This window comes from Maylandia zebra, linkage group LG7 (genome assembly GCF_041146795.1).
Source record: "Maylandia zebra isolate NMK-2024a linkage group LG7, Mzebra_GT3a, whole genome shotgun sequence".
NCBI lineage: Eukaryota > Metazoa > Chordata > Actinopteri > Cichliformes > Cichlidae > Maylandia > Maylandia zebra.
The window spans coordinates 17513181-17535604 of record NC_135173.1 but is presented as its reverse complement, the minus strand read 5'-3'; the positions used below and the strand labels follow the sequence as shown (position 1 = coordinate 17535604).

Sequence of the window (22424 nt, the reverse complement as noted above, 5' to 3'; positions counted from 1 at the left end):
AGATAGATAGATTCTTTGTTTTCTTGTATTTTTTTGTTTTTTTAAAGTGACAGTAATTTCACCCACTGCTATTTTACACCATCACCCACTCAATTAAATTCCCAAGTCACCCTCCCTGGATTTCTGCCTGGATAAAGTACGATCAATTTGCATTCTGCTGAGATGAGTAAGCTTCCTCCATGCAGACAGCAAGACTTATTCATAGTGGAGGCAAAAATCTCTTAATGGAAAATGATAGCTAAATAATAAACCCCACAGAGATGTGTGAATAATATTCTAGGTTCTTCCTACTTTTTGAATGAACTAGTGCACAATTTCCTGTGACACTACCGGATGAAACTGTTTGATCACAGACTACAATTAAGCGCACGAAACAGGATGTGCATGTTAGAGTGCAAGCGGATGAGTCAGTCACTATGTCATGTAATGATGTACTGAGTATATAGAAATATTTTGGCAGTCTACTTTAACATGACTAATAGCAAAACATAGGAAGAAAAAAAAACAGCATCAAAATTAATAGCACCTTAAAAGAACAGACCGGACACCTACGAGCAAAAACACTTCAGTCACACACATCTGAGTGTTATTAAACTACGTGCAGTGAGAAGTGCAGACAGTACTGACCAGCCCTCTTACCTTGACCCTGTGCCAGACAATCAAGGGCAGGAGCCCAGTATGCACACAGACAGGGCCCATACCCTACAGCTGCCACCCACGCAGACTGTCACACTCCTAAGCAGCAGTCATCTCAGTGAAACATGGGAGACTGGACTGAAATGCACCTGGTGTCACTGATGCTCTGAAAAGGCTAAATACTCTGCAGTGACACTGCAGTAATTCTGTGCAAGATAAATCGTCCACGCCACACCCGTCAGAGGTCGAGATCCATCCATCCCAAAATAAAATAAAGAACTCAATTCACAGCTAACGTCGTCTTTGCAGTAAGCAGCGGAAGATGAGCAGCCTAGTGCTGAATTTTACCCTAATTATATATAATTGACATCTATTTCATCCCATTCACACAGTCAAGAAGTAGGAGTGAGAGCTGTCTTCATGCTTTTTTTTTTTTTTGCACACATTGAGACCCTTTACATCTTGTCTTATGGATTAGAGGTTAGGTCAATTTTAATTCCTTACTTTTATATGATTGATAGTAGCCTTCACCAGCTTCACTGACTTGCTTCTTTGCTTTCACCAGACGAGCGGACATGCAGCCACGATACCATCCCTGCTGAGGCGTTCGAATTGGCATGTGGATTATGAACTGAGTCTAAGGAGGAGCCGAGATGCTGTGAAGATCCCCGAATGCTGTGGCATATGCAGACACAAAGGCTCTGGTCTTTGTGCAACAGTGGCTTGAGGCAGGCCTTATTGGTAGCAGGTGAAGAAGATGGGCACATCCTGGCTGACAGAGCCAAGGGAGTAGGCCATTAGTGGCGAACCGCTGACAAGAGTGGCCTCAATGACAAGCGGTGACTAGGCACAAGGCAAAAGCTAGCAGTGTCTAATTATCGTTAGGCCCTACTAAGGAAAGTGAGAAAGAGGAAAGTATGCAAAGGCACAAGAAAGGGCAGAAGCAAAAAAAAATTCAAGGGAGAGAAGCACAGCAAAAAGGCTTGTGCTATACTGCCTGTGTCTACAAGGTGTAATATTGGAACCCTTCCCTGCAGGCAGTAGATTTTATTTATGAGGCACTTACAGTAAATGTAATTGAGAAAACAATTTTGAAGAGACAGAGTTGAAGGAGAGAAGAAGAGAAGAAAAGGATAAAAGTAAATTCCAACGTCCTTGGTGTTTTTTGCTTGGGGCTTGACCACCGAGCAGTCCTCTTTGGCCTCGGTCCAAGTGTACCTTTGGAAAAGGTGAAAGGAAAATCGTTCTCACATCCTCCTTGAGATTGATGACGAACAGGTGAACACGAGTCTGAATCTTATGGGTAGTGAAAGCGTGTCTTTTCCCAGTTATTGAACAGTTTTATTGTTCTGGCTTGTGTTATACTGTGGTGCTAAATGAAGAGCTTCAATAAAAGCTGTGATTTAATCTTTTTTATTTAATTTTTTTTTTACAGCTATTACTCAACAGTTGAATATACAGGTGCCACCATTATGTAATCTTTGTCTTCCTCTCTCTCTCACTCTGTCATTTTGTGTCTCTCTCTGTCATAGTCAATCACCTGTCCTTCCCTGCTGTGCTTAGATATGACCTTGGTACTCTGCCTGTGATTTGCAGTCCTGATGATGCAGCAGGTCAGTAGGGCTATAACCATAAAGTTGTAACTAGGTGAGGTCAACTGTTTAACTTTGAGCAAGAAATTGGCGATTGTCCATCGAGTTTCTTCAATCCCCAATAGGCTCCGCAAATGCTGACGCCTGGGAGACATTCCTTGCTTTTTTTCTGCTGAACTGTGACCTCGTCACTGTTCTCTGTCACTGAGAATAACAGCTTTTTTTCCATCAGCCCCTCAGAAGTCCATTTCCTGTTGCAGCATAACATCTGTTTATGTTAGCAATGTCAAAGAGAGTTGACCAAGGCGTGGGAACGCAAGGCGATGCATGCGGGACCCCCACACGCTCACAGGGAGGTACGAGTGCAGTGAGAGCCTGAATCTTGGGGGAAGCACGTACAGGCAAACCACACACATTCTGCAGATAAACACGCAGATGCACACGTTCAGGCTACTCCCTACAGGCAGGCGGCCATCAGAGCAACACAGTGCTTGTCATCTCAGCGTTTCATCAGGCCAAGCTGCTGCCCTTGGGAAATATGGCTTTTTTCTTAAACAGCCACTCTATATGAGCAAGCAGTTAAAGGACTTCAGTAACCAATTTGTTGTCATTGACTATTTAGTAACTGGTTTGGGGGATTTTTTTTGAATAGTCCATGCTTTGAATACACATCAGGACAAATTGATTATTTTTCAAGCATGCTTTGTGCAAAGGACATCTCAGCCCCAGAGGCTTGAAGTCGGTCTGCACACGTCTTTGTGTCTGTTTTTATTGTGTTAGTATTATTACAAAAAACAACAACAACAAAAAAGAATTCAAACAACTTTATTAATCCCTGTAGGGACATTTTTAAGCAGCTTGCTCTACATAGAACATAGTAACATTAGAAAACATAACACTAAGTGACACTGCCAGTGCCCGAATGTTGTCGGTGCCTTTGGCTTTCTGACTAACTACTAATACAAATCCAAATTTCTGTGCTCACTAGCCATCGGAGACCCACCACAGAAGGAAATCCTTGTTTGAAACACACAGACAACAAAGATCATTAGACTCTGAAGGCCACAGCAACACTGGGTATCTTTGCTCGTTAGGAAGGGATGGAAAACATGTATACGAAGTCATCTTTCCGAAGGGATGATCATGATCATCATGTAAACATAACACTGCTCCAAAAATTAAAAAAAACACTTTGAAAAACACATCACATCTCAATGGGAAAAAGAAATCATAATGAGTATCTATACTGGTGTGGACTGGGTAATGATTTAAGAATGAAAGGATGCCAAACTGTTTGATGGAAATAAAGATTATCATCCTACAGAGGGCTGAATTCAAAGGCAACACTGAAATGTAAAAAATAAAAAAATAAAAAAATGCTTGTATGCATGCCTGACAATACCGGAGCATGCTCCTAATGAGATGACGGATGGTGTCCTGGGGGATCTCCTGCCAGATCTGGGCCAGAGCATTACTGAGCTCCTGGACAGTCTGAGATTCAACTTGTTGGAGTCGGATGAACGCAAACATAATGTCCCAGAGGTGTTTTATTAGATTTAGTGTGAGGGCTGGTCCCTGCTATCAATTCCTTCATCCTCCATGAATTGCCTTGATGGACGGCCACATGAGGCCGGGCATTGTTGAGAATCCAGGACCCACTCCACTGCACTAAGGTTCTAACAATGGGTCCAAGGATGTCATCCTAATACCTAATGGCAGCCAGGGTGCTGTTGTCTAGCCTAAAGAGGTTTGTATCTGATCTTTAAAAGACCTTCTACAGCCCTTTCAGTGGCCTCCAACTATAAAGCTATTCCTGTTTTGGGAGTTGCCTCCTGATTACCCCTCTGGTGCACCTGTTGTTAATTTCATTAACACCAAAGCAGCTGATTAACTAACACCCCCCTCTGCTATTTGACTGACCAGATCAATATCCCATAAGTTAATTGACTTGATGCTATACTCTGATTAAAAAGTGCTCATTTAATTGTTTTGAGCACCGTATGAAAGTACAATGTTTACTGTTACATTCTAAGTGTAAATGTATTATTCACTGAAGGTTAAGGTCAGTATGTTTTATAATCTCTCAGAGATTATGCATTACTTTAAATGTTTGAATCATTTTAGCATATTTTATGAAGTCATGCGTAATATTACCTTCATACTGTAGAAATTTTCCAAGTTACAGTAATTCAATCATATATCATCTCCAGCTGTTATAATCTAAAGTCAAAGTTTTTAATACAGGCTGATTTTTCGAGAATAAACTATTAAGCATCAATATAATGAGAAATTTCATAGCTTAAATATCAACTCTGCATTAATTTTGATTACCATATAAACAGTCAGATAAGTCAAACTTTACTCAACTCAGTCTTCTTGCTTCCTCCACTTCTGTACCATTGATTCATTAATGTTGAATTCTCTTGCAGTTGCTCTGTTCCCAACGTTTTTGCAGTATATTAATGACTAACCTTGTATTGTGGATGGATTATCTCAGTTGTTCTCCTGACTGAAGTGTGGTCCGTTTACAGCACCCTGCCATGCGATTGCATTTGTCTCTAACCATTGGGGACCCTCGCGTTAACTTTTATTGAGTGGAAAAAAGTTAGCATTTATCATCCAGCTTTACTGTGTTTATGTTATGCTAACATAGCTGTATCGCTAGCGATCACGTAGCACATCATTATATACCAGCTAGCCCAACTTCGGTAACCCTACAAACGACACTGCTGTTTAGTTTTCTGTCTTTGTTTATGTTGGAAGTGATAGCAGAGCTGTATGTTTTAATTTTTTCAGAAATCTCTCAGTCAGAACATGCTATATCATGCTTAGGTGGAAACTAGCGAGCTAACTTCCTGCTAACTTCTAAATTGAATTTAATAAATTCTGTTTTCATGGATGCCTGGATGTTAAACTTAATTGTTACACCCTCACACTCATTTTATTAAGGATTAAAGAATTTAGACAGTTTTTAACTCTCAGTGATGCTGCAGTGTTTGTTTGACTTTGTGACCTGAAACAGACAGAGTTTTGGACCCAGATTACTCTGCGAGGCTCCTGACTCCGGCAGCCGTAATGCTACAACAATCCATCAAGCGGTGTGGCTTCATAGTTTACCAAAGTCATACTGAAACATTTTTTGACAGATTTTTGAGCACCGTGTACCACATAAAATCGGTTTGAGGTCAGTAAGCACAACCAGAATTCATACATAAGGCGCACCGGATTATATGGCGCTGTCGATTTTTGAGGAAATTGAAGGCTTTTAAGTGCACCTTATAGCCTGAAAAATACGGTATGTTGAGTAAAAGAAAAAAATATATAGTTTTTACCCTGGATAATTTACCTGTTTTCTGATAATTCACTGGAGAAAACGCTCAGAAGTACATGTGGAAACTTTCAAAAACTTATATCACTGTGTGGGATAGGTGGCTGGACAAATCAAGTTAGAGCATATGAAAAAAAAATCTAATACAATATTTTTTTTTTAACATGAACAAATTTGGAGTATTCAAGTCTTGTTTGATAATCTTTCAAATTCCTCTCTGAGTGACAGTGACAGAACAAGAACATAACGCTATCAGATTGTGCTCAACTGTTTACAATCTAACACATTTTTGAAAAGAACAAAATACATTGGACCAAATTACAATGCAGAATAAAGTTTAAAACCATTCAGCAGGTCGTAACAGATGCCAAACAGATATGTGTTGTGTTTGTGTCATGAACAGAACAGAGTCATACAAAGGCCCTTTTTTGTTATCAGTTTACGAGCTCTCTAATCCTTTCAACTTTAAGTCCATGTATGGTTTCTGCCACTACTGCTTCAAGGCATGCTTATACCTTCCCTCATCCTTCTTAAATAGATAGGTTTTCATCAGGGTTTAGGTCAGGGGATGATGCCACACCATGAATTTCTTTCTCTTTTTATTTCCATAGCAACCAAGAAGTCTTTTTTGTGCAGCATGGGATGGTGTGTTGTCCTGCATGATGATAATACTATTCTGGAAGATATCTTCTTTTCACACCATAGAAGAGATTCTAATGAGATATTTTCATTTCACTGGTCAATATTCCAGCAAGATCATCTGTCCACCACCTCCTTTCTGATGTTGTAGTCTTGTTAGGGCTGAGTGGCAATTCACTGCAAATGTTTCTCTGTCTGGGTTTTGGTTACAAGTACCCAAAATGCTGGTTTGAGTTTCCTGCTGATGCCACTTTGCTGCTCAAGATGAGCTTTTTGCAGCTGTTCTTTTAATACCATAGAAAGTATTTGTCTGTGTTCTCAATTGCTTCCAAATCTTTTGACAGCTTCATGATCTCTCATTTTTAGGACATATGGTTTTCATGACTCCAGCAAGACACTCCACTCTTTCAAGCTTTTTATGTTCACAAAGTCATTTAATCCTCCTCATTATTCCATGAAAGATCGACCTTTGTGAAGCTAACAACTCTCATTTTGCCAGTTTAATTTTTCACTCTAAGTGCTGATTGCACAACACAGTGGTTATTTAGACTAGCTCATCATTCAGCCCTCGTTGATCCTAAGAGTAAAAATAAGAGTTTGGCATTTGATTTCTCTCGAAAGCAATGACTGATTAGCGATGAATAGGCAAATGAGGGATTTAAGCCATAGCTGGGAAGAATTTCCTACAACAAGAAAAGCAAATACAGGAGCAGCTTAGGAGACATCATTTTCCTTTCTCCTTTTCCAAATGACCGCACATGTTCGCATGAGGCTAAAGCAGGAGCTCCTCGGGCTTTGTTAAAAGGGCAGTTTCCATAGATCAGGTGAGAGCAGTTTCGTTCTGGGACAAATCACAGTGGCACCAAATTGTGTCCTGCACAATGCATGCTGCAAGACAGAGATAAAAGTGAATGCGGTAGGTTTCTCTGGCCCATATTGCTCCCTCCCTGTAATGCATGATTGCCTGCTGATGTTTGGCATGCAAATTGTACACTTGTTATAAGACAGCCCCTGTCTGGCAAATCTGCATCTGCTTCATCTGATGGGCTAAGGCCAGAGAGGGTCCTCTTCACAGACACATCACACATTCTGTGACAAGGAGGATCTTGCATAGGCGAAGATATTCACACATTTGAATATGTACAAAAACATGCATACAGCATATCCGTGGACATCTACAGGCACGCAGAGACTAAATAATAAAACTGCAGTGAATATCAGACAGTAGAGTATATGAGATGGAGCGAAAAAGCTCAATGAAATATTCATGGAAATGAAATACTAACCTTATCCTTTCTATTGATAGCTTTGAGAATGCATTTTTATTTGCAGCTACCTTTTCACAGCTATCACTCTATGGATTTTTTGCGAGAAAACACATGATTCAGTGATAGTGATGGTGAAACTGTTTTCCCCTTGACTTCCAATTTGGTTTACACTGAAGGAGCTGGCATTGGTACAGTGTCAAGCAGTTGATTCCATTAAACCCGCTGCAAAGCTCACCACCTCACTTTCAACTAGAGTTCAGCAATATGTGAAAAACTAATTTCAACCGGTGTCCGTCAGCCCCGCATATATTTTGGTAGAAGTGTGCACTGTAACACTCATAGAGGAAGATACAGAATCATCCACTAGAGTTTATTTTTGTTTCTTGCTAATGGAAGCTAACAGATTGCCATGCATCCTGTAAATGATCAAATGAATGACAAATTCTACTAAACGTGTTTAATCAGCGTGTGAATCTGTTAGAGAAAAAGTAGAAACACATAACTGCCTGAGCTGCAAGCTTATTAGCTCAGAAAAGACTTCCCATATCTCAACTGGTTTGTTACCATACAACGCCAGGTCTATGTGGCACTACCAGTTCTACAGATTACGTATTTCCATCGGTGTACAACTCTTTTTCAGCTCTAGCAGAAGAACAGAATAAAAATGAAAGAGGCACCGCATTACATTGGCAAAAATAATTCTTTACAAATAGTTGGCTATAAAAGTTTACCCAATCTAATGTCATAAAATATTTAAAAAAAAACTGTCATCACAAGTTACCTTTTCACACTTGTGGTTTTCAAACCGAATCGATGAACAACAATGTAAATTTGAAATTGAGCAATCAGAAAATCCTCACTTTTGAAGTGCTCAAGCTAGTGAAATATTGACATAAAAGGAGAAGAAGATGCATGGATGTATACTTGATAGAGTGACTGATTTATTTGAAACTGGGTGCTGTAATTCATAGTCTTATTTAGACCTTTGATACAAAAAACTCTAAATGCCTTGCAAAGTAGGTGGCAGATGATAACGTGCAATTACTACACTTACTGAGCACTTACCAACCCCTCTTTCTCCTTTAGCTCTCAACGCTGGATGCTGGAAATGTTCCTGAGTCCATGTTAAAATTATTGCATTATGTCACTTCTGCCGATGTGTTAGATACACATTCATCCTAAAAATGTCTCAATTCTACAACATCCAAGATTCTGAATCTGGATCTTCAGAGCACATGCCTAATAGGCTACTGTCTCCAATGTTATAACACGACAGGAGTAGCCATTAGAAGATGGAAAACAGGGGGCTATTAAGACACATATTCAGCAGTGATACCGAGATAAGCATTTACATATTCATTGACTGGTTTTAGGGGCCTAAAGTGAGTGAAGAAAACATTTCCCACACCATCGCACACAACCACAAACATGGACTGCTGATATAAGGCAGGTTGAAACTGCAAATTAAAGCTTTTGCAAACAATCACTTTATTAATTTTAGGTGTATTTTTCATCTTCAGCTGCCCAGTTTTGGTGAGCTTTTGACCACCACAGATTTCTTTTTTCACCATCACTCATTGACTTCAAGGTTGGATATGTTGCGCATTCCCAGATTTTCTTCTCCTGAACGCATTTGTAAAGGTCTAATTTTGAATCTAAGTGTGGGCTAATTGCTCTTTTCAAGTCACTATGCCAGAATGACAGTTGGCATCATCTTCTTTACTGCAGGCTGTCAGGTACCAGGATGCCCTCTGACAATAACTGCACCTGACAAATGAGACTTGAAAAAGAAACAGAGGGTGGTCAACCTCTCACTGATCTGACAAAGTAACTTAATTGAAACTATCAATCAGAGCCCACAATACTCTATCTCCTGTTTCTGAATTCTACCTTTCCTGCATTATCCATTCCCCCCCCACGTAGAATTGACCTCTTCTCTATCAGCTTTGCTGTCTCTCATGCTCACTTGCACATGCAAAATTAGACCTGTGCACAAAAATCAATGCTGAAATATTGGTTCTCTCTTCTGGCTCTCCATCCTCATCATTCCTTCCACGGTCTACAAACGCATTATTTGTTCATTATATTGTGACAGAGCTAATTAATACATCATCCTGGATGCATTACCCCTGTTTTTGCTTCGAAAGTCTGCCCGGTTGCTTTTGAAGCAGGATGTGTGATTAGCGCAGTGACATCTAAAGTCCCTGTGCATAAGTGTAGTAGTTTTTTTTTTTTAATCCCACGCTGTTCACTACAGGCTCACATGGAATGCTACAATCACTGACAGGGAAAGAGGAGAGCATCAGAACAAAAGGAAATACCTCCCCTTGCCAGAGAGGAAAGAGTTAAGCCTATTACAGGAGACCAATCAGGACGGGGAGAGCACTGCAAACCTCCGCAGTAAGAGAGAGAGAGAGAGAGAGAGGGAGGGATCGAGGGAGTGAGGGAGAAAGAGGGGAGCAGAGCAGGAGAGAGATACCAGGAGTGTGATGGTTTGCACTCCTATCCTGACAGAAGGAGCGATCACAACAGAGAGTTGGGTGGCTAAAGGAGTTTTCACAGTGCGCATGGATGGATGAAAGTAAAATGGGTAAAAGAGGGAAAAAAGGGGAATCCCACCAACATCCATGTCAAGACTCATCTTTCTGGACTTCTTCTGTCTGGTACTCAGGAAGGAAAGAACATCTGTCAGTTGTGTGATCCTTGTATGTTCATCACTATTCAGTCCTGGATTCCTGCTGGGAGAAGTGCAAGAGAAAAACATCAGCTTCTGTCAGTCGCACCGAATTGTTGCAGAGGTGGAAGGACAGGGGACAGCGTGGTGAACAGACCAGCTCAGGAGCATCTGTGTTTACTCTGCATGGTGAGCTTTGCTGTGCTGTGATGGGGCACTCTATACTTATTGCTTTGATCTACAGCGCTAAGCCGAGCAGAGAGTATATGGCAGCAAAGATTAATGAAGGACCAAACATCTCTGTTAGAACAATTGTGAAGGATTAGAAATCGCAAATATAATTTCCTGAACAGTTTCAGTCATGATGTGTTTTTGGAGGACTTTAATTGAGAAACATTTGGTTTTGCTTAAACCAATTAGTAGCTAAATAAAACCAATTCTGGTTTTTAATGGGCAATTCAAGGAAGCTAATTGTCTAAAAGGCTTTTTCTTCTTTTTTCAATTTTATCCACTGCAATGTACGTGTATTCCACTGTGGGCACACTTGTGTCTTACTGCTACACACCTACTTACAAACAAGCACATGCCCTATGCTCTGTGATATAAGAAACTAAACATGAAATCTTGGTTGTTCACCTTAAAATTGTGCTGTATGTCTTACGTGCTACAGAGGAACGATCATTTATGATGGCACTCTGGTATACAAGTAAAGGCATATCTCACTTTTGCAACCTTGAAGAGTGACAGATGTGTTCTTCCAGAGAGATTATATGGATCACATATCGGGGCATGCGAGGAGGCATCCATGTCTCTGTAGCAAGTTTCCCAACGGATCGCACTCCACCAAAGCTTTAAGCAAGTCTGTGCCGTTGGTGAGAATGCAACAACAGCAATGTCACCAACACTGTTGCTGCACAAGTAGCATCCTAATAAGCATTTTCCTTTATTGATATGTACATGCATAACACGAATCACAAGATAACGCTGCAGTTAATCTTGAATCTCAAAACAGAACGATGAGATGTAAAATACTCCGTGGCTTTTGTGCATCCCTTTATTAGTGCTACTGTCTCGTTCACCAAGTGCATCAGGTTCTGCACAGGAACACGATAAGACATCAGAGGCTTGCTGCTTTGTTAATGAGAATTTCTTTGTCGCCTCTCTATTGAGGATATGTCTACTTTCACTAATTCGTCCCCCACACTTCCCTTTTCTTCTCCTTCTACTCCCTCTCTGTCCTTATCTTATTCTCGTTATTATCCATTTTCCTGTCCTCTCTCTTTTTCTCTCTGTCTCTTTAGGTCACTGTGAATGAAAGGTGTGGAACTGAAGGACATGTAGATGTTACCGTTTACACATCCGGCCTCCTAAAGACTAATTATTGTCTGGGATCTCTTTACAAAATCTAAAAGGCAATTTCTCTCTCTGGTGAACTGACATCCACTACCTCACAATAATGACCTTTGCCTGAATTGCAGATTCAAGCCCCCACCCTACCCCACCCCAGCCCTCCTGAGTACCTTTAAATACTGGTAATCACAAATGACAGTGTTCACATATGTCATTGCGACTGGATACACATACGCTACAGTCATGCCATCTCCGGTGATTTAGGTTTAAGCATGTCGTGGGACAAACTGGAGATCTGTGCTCAGTCAATGGCAGCTGGAGCCAAGAGAACAGAGACTAATGAGAAAGGTAGAGATTGAAGGCCTGTTCCATTAGTACTCCCAGGGGAAGCATGGGCCTGTATGCTGGCCGGACACTCTGACCTCTCCCAAATACATGTGGGACATTACTGTGGTGTGCACCGGAAATATCTGCATGGCAGACAGACAACTGCGCTTCTTGGAGTACCAGACATGGATATGGATGTAACTATTTTCTTATACACAAATATCTGACTGCTATTTTCTCACTGTATACAAAAGAAGCAAAAAGGCTCATGTTATGAGCAGTACATTTTAGCACTGCACTGGAGAAAGAGAGTCTGCGTTTCTTTGTTTTCTTGGTTGGCTGTGACTCTCCTGCCTGGGAATATCATGCGACTATAAACAGGAGGTGGCTCAGACATCTGATCCCTGCTCTGCTCATCTATCAGTTATCTCAGCATTACCAAATCAAACCAGAGATCTGAGAGAAGAAAAAAAATCAGCCTAGAAGACATCAGCCTATGTTCCCCAGCATCCACTGGATACAGGTGGCTAATTGCTTAGCTTTCTTGCCAACAAGGTCAGAAAGGAGAAAAGTGACAACTCATTGACATCTTTGGTGAGACAGTTGGGGTTTTTCGGCCTCTCTGGGAGGGACTAGCAGTAAAAGGAAAAGCCTCGCTGGGGGCTCTAGTTGAACGGAAGCACTTTTCTACAAGCGATGTTTGGATGCGATGCTCGTCTCTGTGGATCTAACATGGACTCTATGGCCTGATTACACCGCTCTGGTGTTCAGATAGTGCTGGAGGCAAGGGTAAATATTACAGAAACATTTGTTGTTCTCCATGTCATCTAATAACCATATTCAGATTTGACTGGGGTTGGCTAGATGAGTTTAATAATGCATGCACTAATAAGCTGTTATGATTTATCCTAGAGTAAGATATAATTTTTCTTCTTCCTAACAACAATTTTATGACATTTCCAAATGCCAGCAGCTTTTTTTCTTTGATCCATTGATTAGCCTGAATGGACACTCAGTATTTTAATGTGCATCTCTAATAGCTGGAAGTCTGACAATGTAAACATCCCTGTTTGGCAGAGTCATCTTGTTATAAACTATAATTCATAATTTTGCAGTGGAGAAAATGCTGTGAAAAATGATTAGTTTAGTTACTAAGGAACATATAATGTGTTATAAAGTGTTATTCAGTAGATGCTCAGAACTACACTGTGCCACAAGTAGGTTTTGACAAAACAACAATATACCAAGCAATCTTGAAAATGAAAACATTGGAATTCAGTCTGTGATATGACTCCGGTGTAGACGCAACAGCCTGAAATAGGATCACTGAGACAGTATAGTTACCAAGGAGTCATGCCAATCACGTAGTGAGACAATCTAATCTTCAGGGCATAACAGGAAAGAAAATCATTGCTCTATTTAAGTGTGTGCTCTTGGTATTTCTCATTTAAATGCTGACGCTTCCTTCTTACTGGATAACTTCATCTGATAAGAGTTATCACATAAGTGTTAAATGGAACTTCCCAGAGATGCACAAACAAAAACCCGTCATTTCCTTTTCCACTTCATAAATTTTTTTTTTTTCACTCCCTACACACAGGATAATGTGCCCTGAAAAAGAAGCCACCATGAGCAACGTCACGGTCACCGACAACACTGAGCCCATCAGCGGCACCATGAGTCCGGCGACCCCCAGCCTATATCCTGTTAGTTTTCAGGTCTCCCTGACAGGCTTCCTCATGCTAGAAATCCTGCTTGGCCTGAGCTCCAACCTCACTGTGCTTGCCCTTTACTGCATGAAGTCAAACCTCATTAGCTCCGTCAGTAACATCGTCACTATGAACCTCCATGTGCTGGATGTACTGGTTTGCGTGTGCTGCATCCCTCTCACCATTGTGGTGGTCCTACTCTCCCTGGAAGGAGACACAGCCCTCGTCTGTTGCTTCCATGAAGCCTGTGTTTCCTTCGCTAGTGTTGCCACTGCTGCTAATGTACTGGCCATCACCCTTGATCGTTACGACATCTCTGTCAAACCAGCCAACAGAGTCCTGACCATGGGTCGTGCCCTGGCCCTGCTGGCCACCATCTGGGTGCTATCCTTTGTTAGCTTCCTTGTACCCTTTATTGAGGTGGGCTTCTTTGCTCAAGGCCACACAGAGCAGAACCAGACACTGGTGGAGAACGTGGTCCCCACTAACCAGTACTACAATGAACTTGGCCTCTATTACCACTTGCTTGCTCAGATTCCTATTTTCTTCTTTACTGCAATTGTCATGCTAATCACCTACTCAAAGATCCTGCAAGCGCTCAACATTCGCATTGGTACGCGTTTCCATGCTTCACAGAAGAAGAAAGCTCGCAGGAAAAAGCGTCTGTCCATGACAACCATGACAACACAGCAAGAGACCACGGACGGCTCGCAGAGCAGTGGCACCCGTAATCCCACGCTGGGTATGCGAACCTCCGTCTCCGTCATTATTGCCTTGCGCAGGGCAGTTAAACGTCACAGGGAAAGACGAGAACGCCAAAAGAGAGTTTTCAGAATGTCCCTCCTCATCGTGTCTACTTTTTTGCTGTGCTGGACGCCCATCACGGTACTAAACACAGTAATCCTCAGCGTGGGCCTCAGTGACCTGATGGTCAAGTTGCGACTAGGCTTCCTGGTCATGGCTTATGGGACAACTATCTTTCACCCACTACTCTATGCCTTCACAAGGCAGAAGTTCCAGAAAGTCTTGAAAAGCAAGATGAAGAAGCGAGTGGTGTCAATAATTGAGGCGGACCCTACCCCCAATAACGCTATTATTCACAACTCTTGGATTGACCCAAAGAGGAACAAAAAGGTGACGTTTGAGGACAAAGACGCCCAACTGAAATGTCTATCTTCAGAGAATGTGGAGTGAAGGAACTTATCATCTTATCAGCAAATACAGTCAAAGCAGCTAAAACTGACATCAGGTCATGACGAAAAAGGGAAAACGTTAATCCAAAGCAGTAATGTAAATGTTATGGGCAGTAGAACATACAACAACATGAGTTAGATTATTTATTACTATTTATTGAGAACAAAACTAGGTTTCATAGATATACTGTCTACTGTACTGTAGATATTGCATGGCTTTTTGTATCAGTCGCAACATAAATAACATTGTGTACATACAAATACATGTACAGAATAGGGTAAACAAAGTATATATATATATATATATATATATATATAGACAGAGAGAGAGAGATAGAGAGAGAGACAAAGACATAGAAATTGTTATGTAAATGTATATTTATAATAAATTTTGTGTTCACTCGTACTCTCCCCTCCCCCGAGTAAAATGTCTGTGACTGTGTAACAGCTGTGAGATTACTCCCATTCATCACTGTGCAACTCGTTCTGACACCAGACCCTGATATCACCAGTGACCACTGACCTTATTGCCGAGAAAGAGCACTCACACTTAAATGAGACAATAAGCGTGAAGCCACACCAAAACACACACAGGTCAAATGTAATGTGGAAACATAGGTATTGGAAGTTGTGGATGTTTTATTGCTTTAGCTAAAAGTGTAAAAAAAACCCTTTGAGATTGCCGCTCACAAACACCGCTTTTATAGTCGACAAAGACCAAGATCACATTTCTCAGACGCAACAGAACGCCACAGTTCTCATCATCACGTCTGACATAAAAACAGATGTTATGAAAAATCTGTTTCGCATTAGCAGTCACCTCTTTGAGCCAAATGGAAATTCTACAGTTGCCTTATTTTCATTTGATGAATTGTGTTGTGGCAGAACAGGAGACTGTGACAGTGACGAGCACATGCTGAACACGCTGAATGAATGATCAGCAAGCATTGTGTTTATTTTCGATGGCACAATAATCCACAGATAACGTTTCAATACACAAGTTTCTTAACCGAAGGGAAATTGTTGTATTATCGAATTGTCTGTGCTTAACAACAACAGCCAAACGACAATGCTTTCCAAATAAGCAAATCCGTGACTGTAATAAAGGATCACTGCAAATATCATGAAGGAAAATAAAAGATTTTGTTTACAATACACAACAATGAAGTTCTTCTTCCATGCTTGCGTGTAACTACCAGTAGTGCATGCCTTTGATTGTTTATCAAAGAGAAAGGACGGTAAATGTGTTTGTATTTTTCAGCTGATAGATTATGATGCAGCCAGCTTTGTATTTTTGGCTCAACTTGTCTAGTTGACACATTTGCCCTAAATAACTCAGAATAATTTATTCATTCAGCTGCAGAAGACTTTCTGAAGTAAAAATCTGCAGGAAAAAAAAATACTGTCACCTTAATACATTTGATGTGCACTTTAATACCAAATCTGGATGCAGAGTAACAATATTCATCAGCATGTAAAACCCCCCTCAGCTACTGTGGCAGTCTACTTCATTTCAATCCCAGGGTCAACAATTAGACTCTATCTGTGATGTGGATACACACATCGCATTTCCATGCATACATGAAGGTACACACAAATTCATTTCCATTTGTTCCCATGGTACATTTCTGTAATGAACTTTTTACATGCGTGCCGTTGCTGCATCAGGTATGGTAGAAAACTGAAGAGCCCTTTAAATCCCGAGAGCACAGTTGTGTTGGCTACCAGAGTGATTACACAACCTCGATCAGATGCCTCTCTAGCTGTCGGCGTCTGGTTTGTAGCACAGCAGAAAGGAGTGATATGGGAATATTGATGCAGGCGAGGTTCTTTATGGCTCCCGCTGTTAACAAGCAGTGTGGATGTCATGGTGCCTTGAGGGCACATTTGTGATTGAGAGTGGAGATGGGAACACTGCCAGCAACAGATTAGCTGACAGGGCAAAGAAAGTGACCTACAAGATGGCACATTTAGCCAGAGGATAAACCTAACATGAATATGTATACAAGTCGGAATTTTACAAGACAGACTTCCAAGGTGAGGCATCAGAAATAAGTCTATACATTTATACGGGCATACAACAGTGAGACACAATAACCAACAGGATTATCTTCCTGGAAAACACGTGAATTAGATCTGTGCTCAAATGCCAGGTACTATTCTAAACTTCATCAGTGCTGCTGGAAAAAAAATCTTTTTTATTGATTCCCTCCTAAAATTACCCCGCAAAGACCAATACAATTTATGTTAACTAGACTCTGAGGTCACAATTTGTTTTCGATCCACAAGTGCAGCCACACTGGAGAGAAACAAACAAGCCAAAAAAAGATCTCGTGAACACACCAACATATCCTGATGTGCTGGGTAATGTATCAGTTCCCTTGATGTTACTTCCTGCACACACAGAAATGTGTGAGTACTGGGTACATCATTTAATGGCAATGCTAATACCATTATTTGCATTATTTCTATTATACATACTGACCTTAAAGGGCCTACTTGGTTAGACTTCTGTTGTGTTTTGTAGCTTCTTGTTCCCATTACCAGCTATTTTAAAGTCAGGTCACAAGCCTTGGTCCTTATCAGTTCACAGAGACCGTTGAAAATTTCTCTAAGCAGGAATAACACCTCCACATTTATGCAGAGGACATATGAAAAAGACACTTTTTCTACCACACTAACCAGCTGACATCTTATTTATACATTAGTTTGACTAGTGGCAAAAATCTTCACAAAGTCTACTACAGGTTAGTGTTAATGGCCTGTATTGTTTGCTGTCGCCACAAATGAAAGCTGCTTTGTTGGTCTGGAAGTTTGACTATCTACTTAATATCTAATAATACAAAATTATTATTTTGTCACACTGTAGCCCATTTCATAGAAAAAATGGAAAGGCTAGCAGTGTATTAAACCAAATCAATCTCCACTCTTATTTTGAAAAAATATTGCATTATTAAATGCTCCAAACTATCCCAACTAAGACCTTTTTTATTGATATGATGTTGTTACAAACACCATGACTATAACAGAGGAGAAAATATTCTTCATTGCAAAGGCTCTTCTCCTGTGCAACTGAAAAATGAACTAGAGTAATGTGTAAAATCAAGCCTGGGTCTCTTGTCAATATAGTTGGCATTTTTCAGACTGACCTTTTTGAGCCGCAGTGTCCTCATTCATTTCTGGATTACACATACTGCGCTATAAAATTGTTTTAATGCTTCATTTCCTCTGTGGCAACAAAACACATTGCACAAGCCTTCAGAAAAATGTGTTTTCTAAACTGGGATAGCAAAACACTTTGAGTGCTGACCATAGGTTGAAAATTAAAGATGGATGTAGCCACTCTGGCATCACCTATTGGTTAGTGAAACACCATGTCAAGCCTTAAGCAGGAGGACAGCTGTCATAAGGGGAGGATCAGACTGATAAAAGAGCCACACTGCTCGCTAGTACCATAATGACTTGTCAATCGCAAAAACATATCCTGCTTCATACTTCGCTTTGACTCTAATGAGGGTCATAGGTTACAGAAAATACATAATAACGCTTGAAACTAGAGAACGAAATGAAAACATTCTTCTATTTCCCATTATGTTTTACTTTATTTATTTATTTTTATTAGAGGTCAGCTTCTGCTGTCCAAAAAGTCTCAAGCCACTCCTCATTTCTCCCCATTTTGCTAGCAAAATAGGAAATATGTAGAACCATTTATTGCAACATATACAAGCATACGTTTTAAATATGGCCGCCGGTCCCAAACCATGACAGAGCCTTCACTGTGTTTTACTGATGGCTGTGGACACTCACTGTTATACCTCTTTTCTGACCTCTCCTTGACAGTGACCCTGAAAATGAGACCATTTCTGTTGAGGCAAGCATTAAATTGATAAACTGAAGGGCCAGATGTATTTTTCAGGTCCTGTGCCAGTTCTTTCCTGTATTCTTTCCTATTTCTTAAGGACATGACTCACTGATACTGTTCATCTGCTGTAGTTTTGTTTAGGTTTGCTACTTTGTTTTTTTCCTTCACTTGACCAATTTCCTCACATATTTTAAGCATACACTGCACCCCATGCCAAGATATGCCAAGTTTCAGATAATAGTTCTTTTGGAATTCCCTTTGTTGGTGCAAAAATCCTATTTTATATCTGTCAAAATGTTATTTCTGGTCATTTTTTTCAGATTAAGCTAAAGTAATGGGAACAAATTATGTTTTTTTTAACAGGCTGCTACTAAAAAGTGCCTAAAGTTACAATTTAAAATTATATTTTGGTTCTTTGCTAAATTGTCTGTTGGACACAGTGGTTCGTTACTTGAGTTAAGGATTTCTTTTTTAGGTCAGTGTTAAGTGGCTTAACAAACAAAAATAATATTTGCTTTAAAAATGGTCAGGTACAAGGACAGGACTGAAAAATAATGAAAAAAAAACAGGCAATGTCCAAAGAAAAACCTGATCTGCAGAAAGCCTAGAGAACTATTGCTCAGGACCACTTCTTAACATGACAGAAAGAAAGTCTGGAGCCTTGAGAGCAAAATATAAAGAAATTAGGGGTGATTCAAGACTTTTGCACAGTACTATACATCCATATTTTATATGCAGTTGCTCACCAGCAGCATTTAAACTACAGATACATCTTAATCCCTTCACACTTGCAGTAAAACACCACATTACACCGATACGCTCTCTACTCAAACAATGCTTTCAACATAGTTGTCATAGACCATGAATATATCACACATTCCACTGTTTCAAAACCAATTTTAAAAGATTGTTTTTGTCTTATTTATGTTTAAAGTAGTTAAATATTATTGTGAGGTCCTTTCTTACCTAACACAAAATCAAAACGGCAACATTAAAACGATGAATATCTTTCTTTGGACATTGCTTACTAACAGGGCTGTGAATTTCTTTTCCCTTTAACTGTTTTGTTGTTTACGTGCACTAGTTTGTAGTGTTTATCTCTGTAATTGTTGCAAAAATGAAATTTCATTTGGTTTTAACGTATTGCAGGCATTTGTTAGTGGAAACGAGTTCAGTCTTAATAAAGACAACTATTGTGGAACATATTTTGTCTTGGGCTCATCTATAACAATCAAATCTTTTTGAATATTTTTCCCAGACCATATGTTTCTAAGATATACTGAAAATGTGCGGAGCCTTTAGTTACATCCTAAAAAAATCTTTTAAAATCTGATCAACATCTTTTGTCCATCGAAGAAACCAAACATAAAACAAGCAAAGAAAAAACAAACAGTCTCAGTCATTCTCCATTTAGCTTGGGACTGATAAGCTTCCCAAAAAGTTTGATTCTGTTCATCTGGACGTAACGTTTTCATCGGGAGAAACATTTCATCACTCATCCAAGTGACTTCTTCAGTCTCAGCTGACTGCAGGTTTCCCCAATCGTATAAACAGTACATATTTGCACAATAACTGAAACCAGCCCATTGAATGAGCAATGGACTGTGAGGTCAGTTCCTTGATCATTAATAAGGAAATTGTCACGATCATTGATCAAAGACCACTGATCAGTGGCCATGAGTGCCATTCACAGAGAGTCGGGGAATGGCTACAATGCTGTGATTGCATTAATGCATTGATGAGTGACGAAACATTTCTCCCATTGGAAATGCTACGCAGGCTCGATATTTAAGCATTTCCGTACTTTCTTATTTAGCAGCACAGTTAATACCAAAGGGTCAGTGATGCTTCACTGAGAGCCTTATAATAATCACTTGACCCCAGGGAGTCCTTGTCTTTTTCCTCTGTCCTTCTCGTCTGCGGTCCACATCCAGGCTGCAGCTTGCATCACATGCATTATGTCCTTCCATCCCTTGTTCAATGGCCGCCTCTCTCCAACAGCCATCCCCAATTCAGATGGCATCTCTTCGGGGCTCCTCTCTATCTAGCAGCAGACACAGAATAAAGCCTGGGAAATCACATTACTCTGTCCGTATGGAGCCTCTATTGCATTAGGTCAGCGAACACTCAACTGTAATTCTGCTACTGTAGAGAAGAAGAAAGTGTATTGAGCACACCAGCCAGCACACTTTGACAAATCGTTGCTTGTGGTCATTTTCCAAATGTTACTCTCACCAAGCCACATTTAGTGAGATGGAAGGACACTTTATAGAGTTGAAAGATATATGACTCTGATAAAAACCTATAATCTCTGTACAAGAAAATCTATGGCTGAGATATTAAAGAAAAGAAGAAGCAGGAATTAAAGGCAGACAGATACAATGGAACATAACCTCCACCTGACATGACCCTAATGGCATCATTGATACAGAAAAAACATGAAACACTGCCTGCCTTTTAAACAGTGCTGTGCAGATCAGTATTCCCTTGTTGTTATCAGCAGAAAGCAGACACTTAATGAGACAAGTGCTCATCTCTAAAATCCACTGTATGTCAGAGAACAAAGAAATCCAGAGGGGTAAACATGGATAAGCAACTTGGATACATGCTAAGTAAGAAACTACAGAAACTCTTATTTATCAAGCATAGTTATTAAGACTCATGGATTTGCCATTATGTTGTGAAATCTTTCTCATCCTTCAGTCTGAATAGACAAAAAAGGCGGACTTGAACATTCTTATCATTCTGAACCAAACTTGTGAAGGACAAAAAGAAGTCACAAGTTTTGCGCTGACATGGCTACATGCCCGGTCTGTGTGTGTCTAACTGCACCTGCCAGTCAGAAACCAATTGCATGTGCACATGTGTGTCCACTATTCACTATTCAGCATTGTGTGCACCCTAAATTCATGAGTGTATATGCCAGCATGTGCTGCTATGCCCATATAATGTGTGCACAAAGCCACATATCAGTCCAAATGTTTATCAGGCAATGACAGAGTGTCAACCACTGTGTGTGAGAAGGTAGACAGCAGAGAGAAAATTGCTGCCCTCCAGTTCTCCTCACAGTGATGACTGCTGTCTGGTGATTATACACCAGTCTCCTCCCCCCTCGTGGAATGATATCAATGGGACCGCCATAACAAAGCTCACTAACAGAGCCCAGCATCTTAAATTTGGCATGATGCGGTTTGCATTCGGTGCAGACATGATTGGCAACTGAATTTTAAATTTACATTCTGCTGGATTTCAAGTGTCCCGGTGTCGCAACAGAGTTGCAAAATTTCAGTGGTTGTGGGATATTACACACAGGTGTAGTGTTTGTCGAGCTGGGAATACCTAATATCTTTCTTTGCCTAAATAAAGTGATTTCTTACACTTTTAGTCCATATTTATCACAAAAATGTGTATTGTGTGTATTGTTAACATAACTAAAATGGTCTCTGTTTCTGAAACAAATATGCACCAAGCAGTATCATAGGTAGGCGAATGATTGGTTGACAGTTTTTAATCATGCATCTTGCCAGATGGAGAGGCAGAAGAGCCCAACAGAGTGGATTTTTTGGGCTGTCTTCAAGTTATAAATGACTACATCCATATGGTCTGTCTGATATCATCACGTTTGTGTTGTTACACATAATACTGTTTGTCCAGGATCAACATTGCATCTGGCCAATTACATTGTCATAGCTTTGCAACTTGGGGAAAAAAAAACTGCAGATGAAATTCAAAAAAGGGGCATTTGCGGTTGGGGGGGTTAGGATGTGATTGTGTTTAGGGTTAAGGTTACAGGGCTATAGTCAGGGTTAGGTTTACGGTTATGGGGTTAGTGTTGTGGTTTACTGT

The 22424-nt window shown here is 40.3% G+C and overlaps 1 protein-coding gene across 1 annotated transcript; it reads left to right on the top strand.

Moving 5' to 3' along the window:
* The first annotated feature begins 9923 nt into the window (after window positions 1–9923).
* LOC101466401 (G-protein coupled receptor 22) lies at window positions 9924–19894 on the top strand. Its single transcript, XM_004567741.4, has 3 exons — window positions 9924–10326; window positions 11439–12603; window positions 13415–19894. The coding sequence occupies exon 3, from the start codon at window positions 13419–13421 to the stop codon at window positions 14715–14717; it is 1299 nt and encodes a 432-aa protein (XP_004567798.1). The 5' UTR covers window positions 9924–10326; window positions 11439–12603; window positions 13415–13418; the 3' UTR covers window positions 14718–19894.
* The last annotated feature ends 2530 nt before the right edge of the window (window positions 19895–22424 follow it).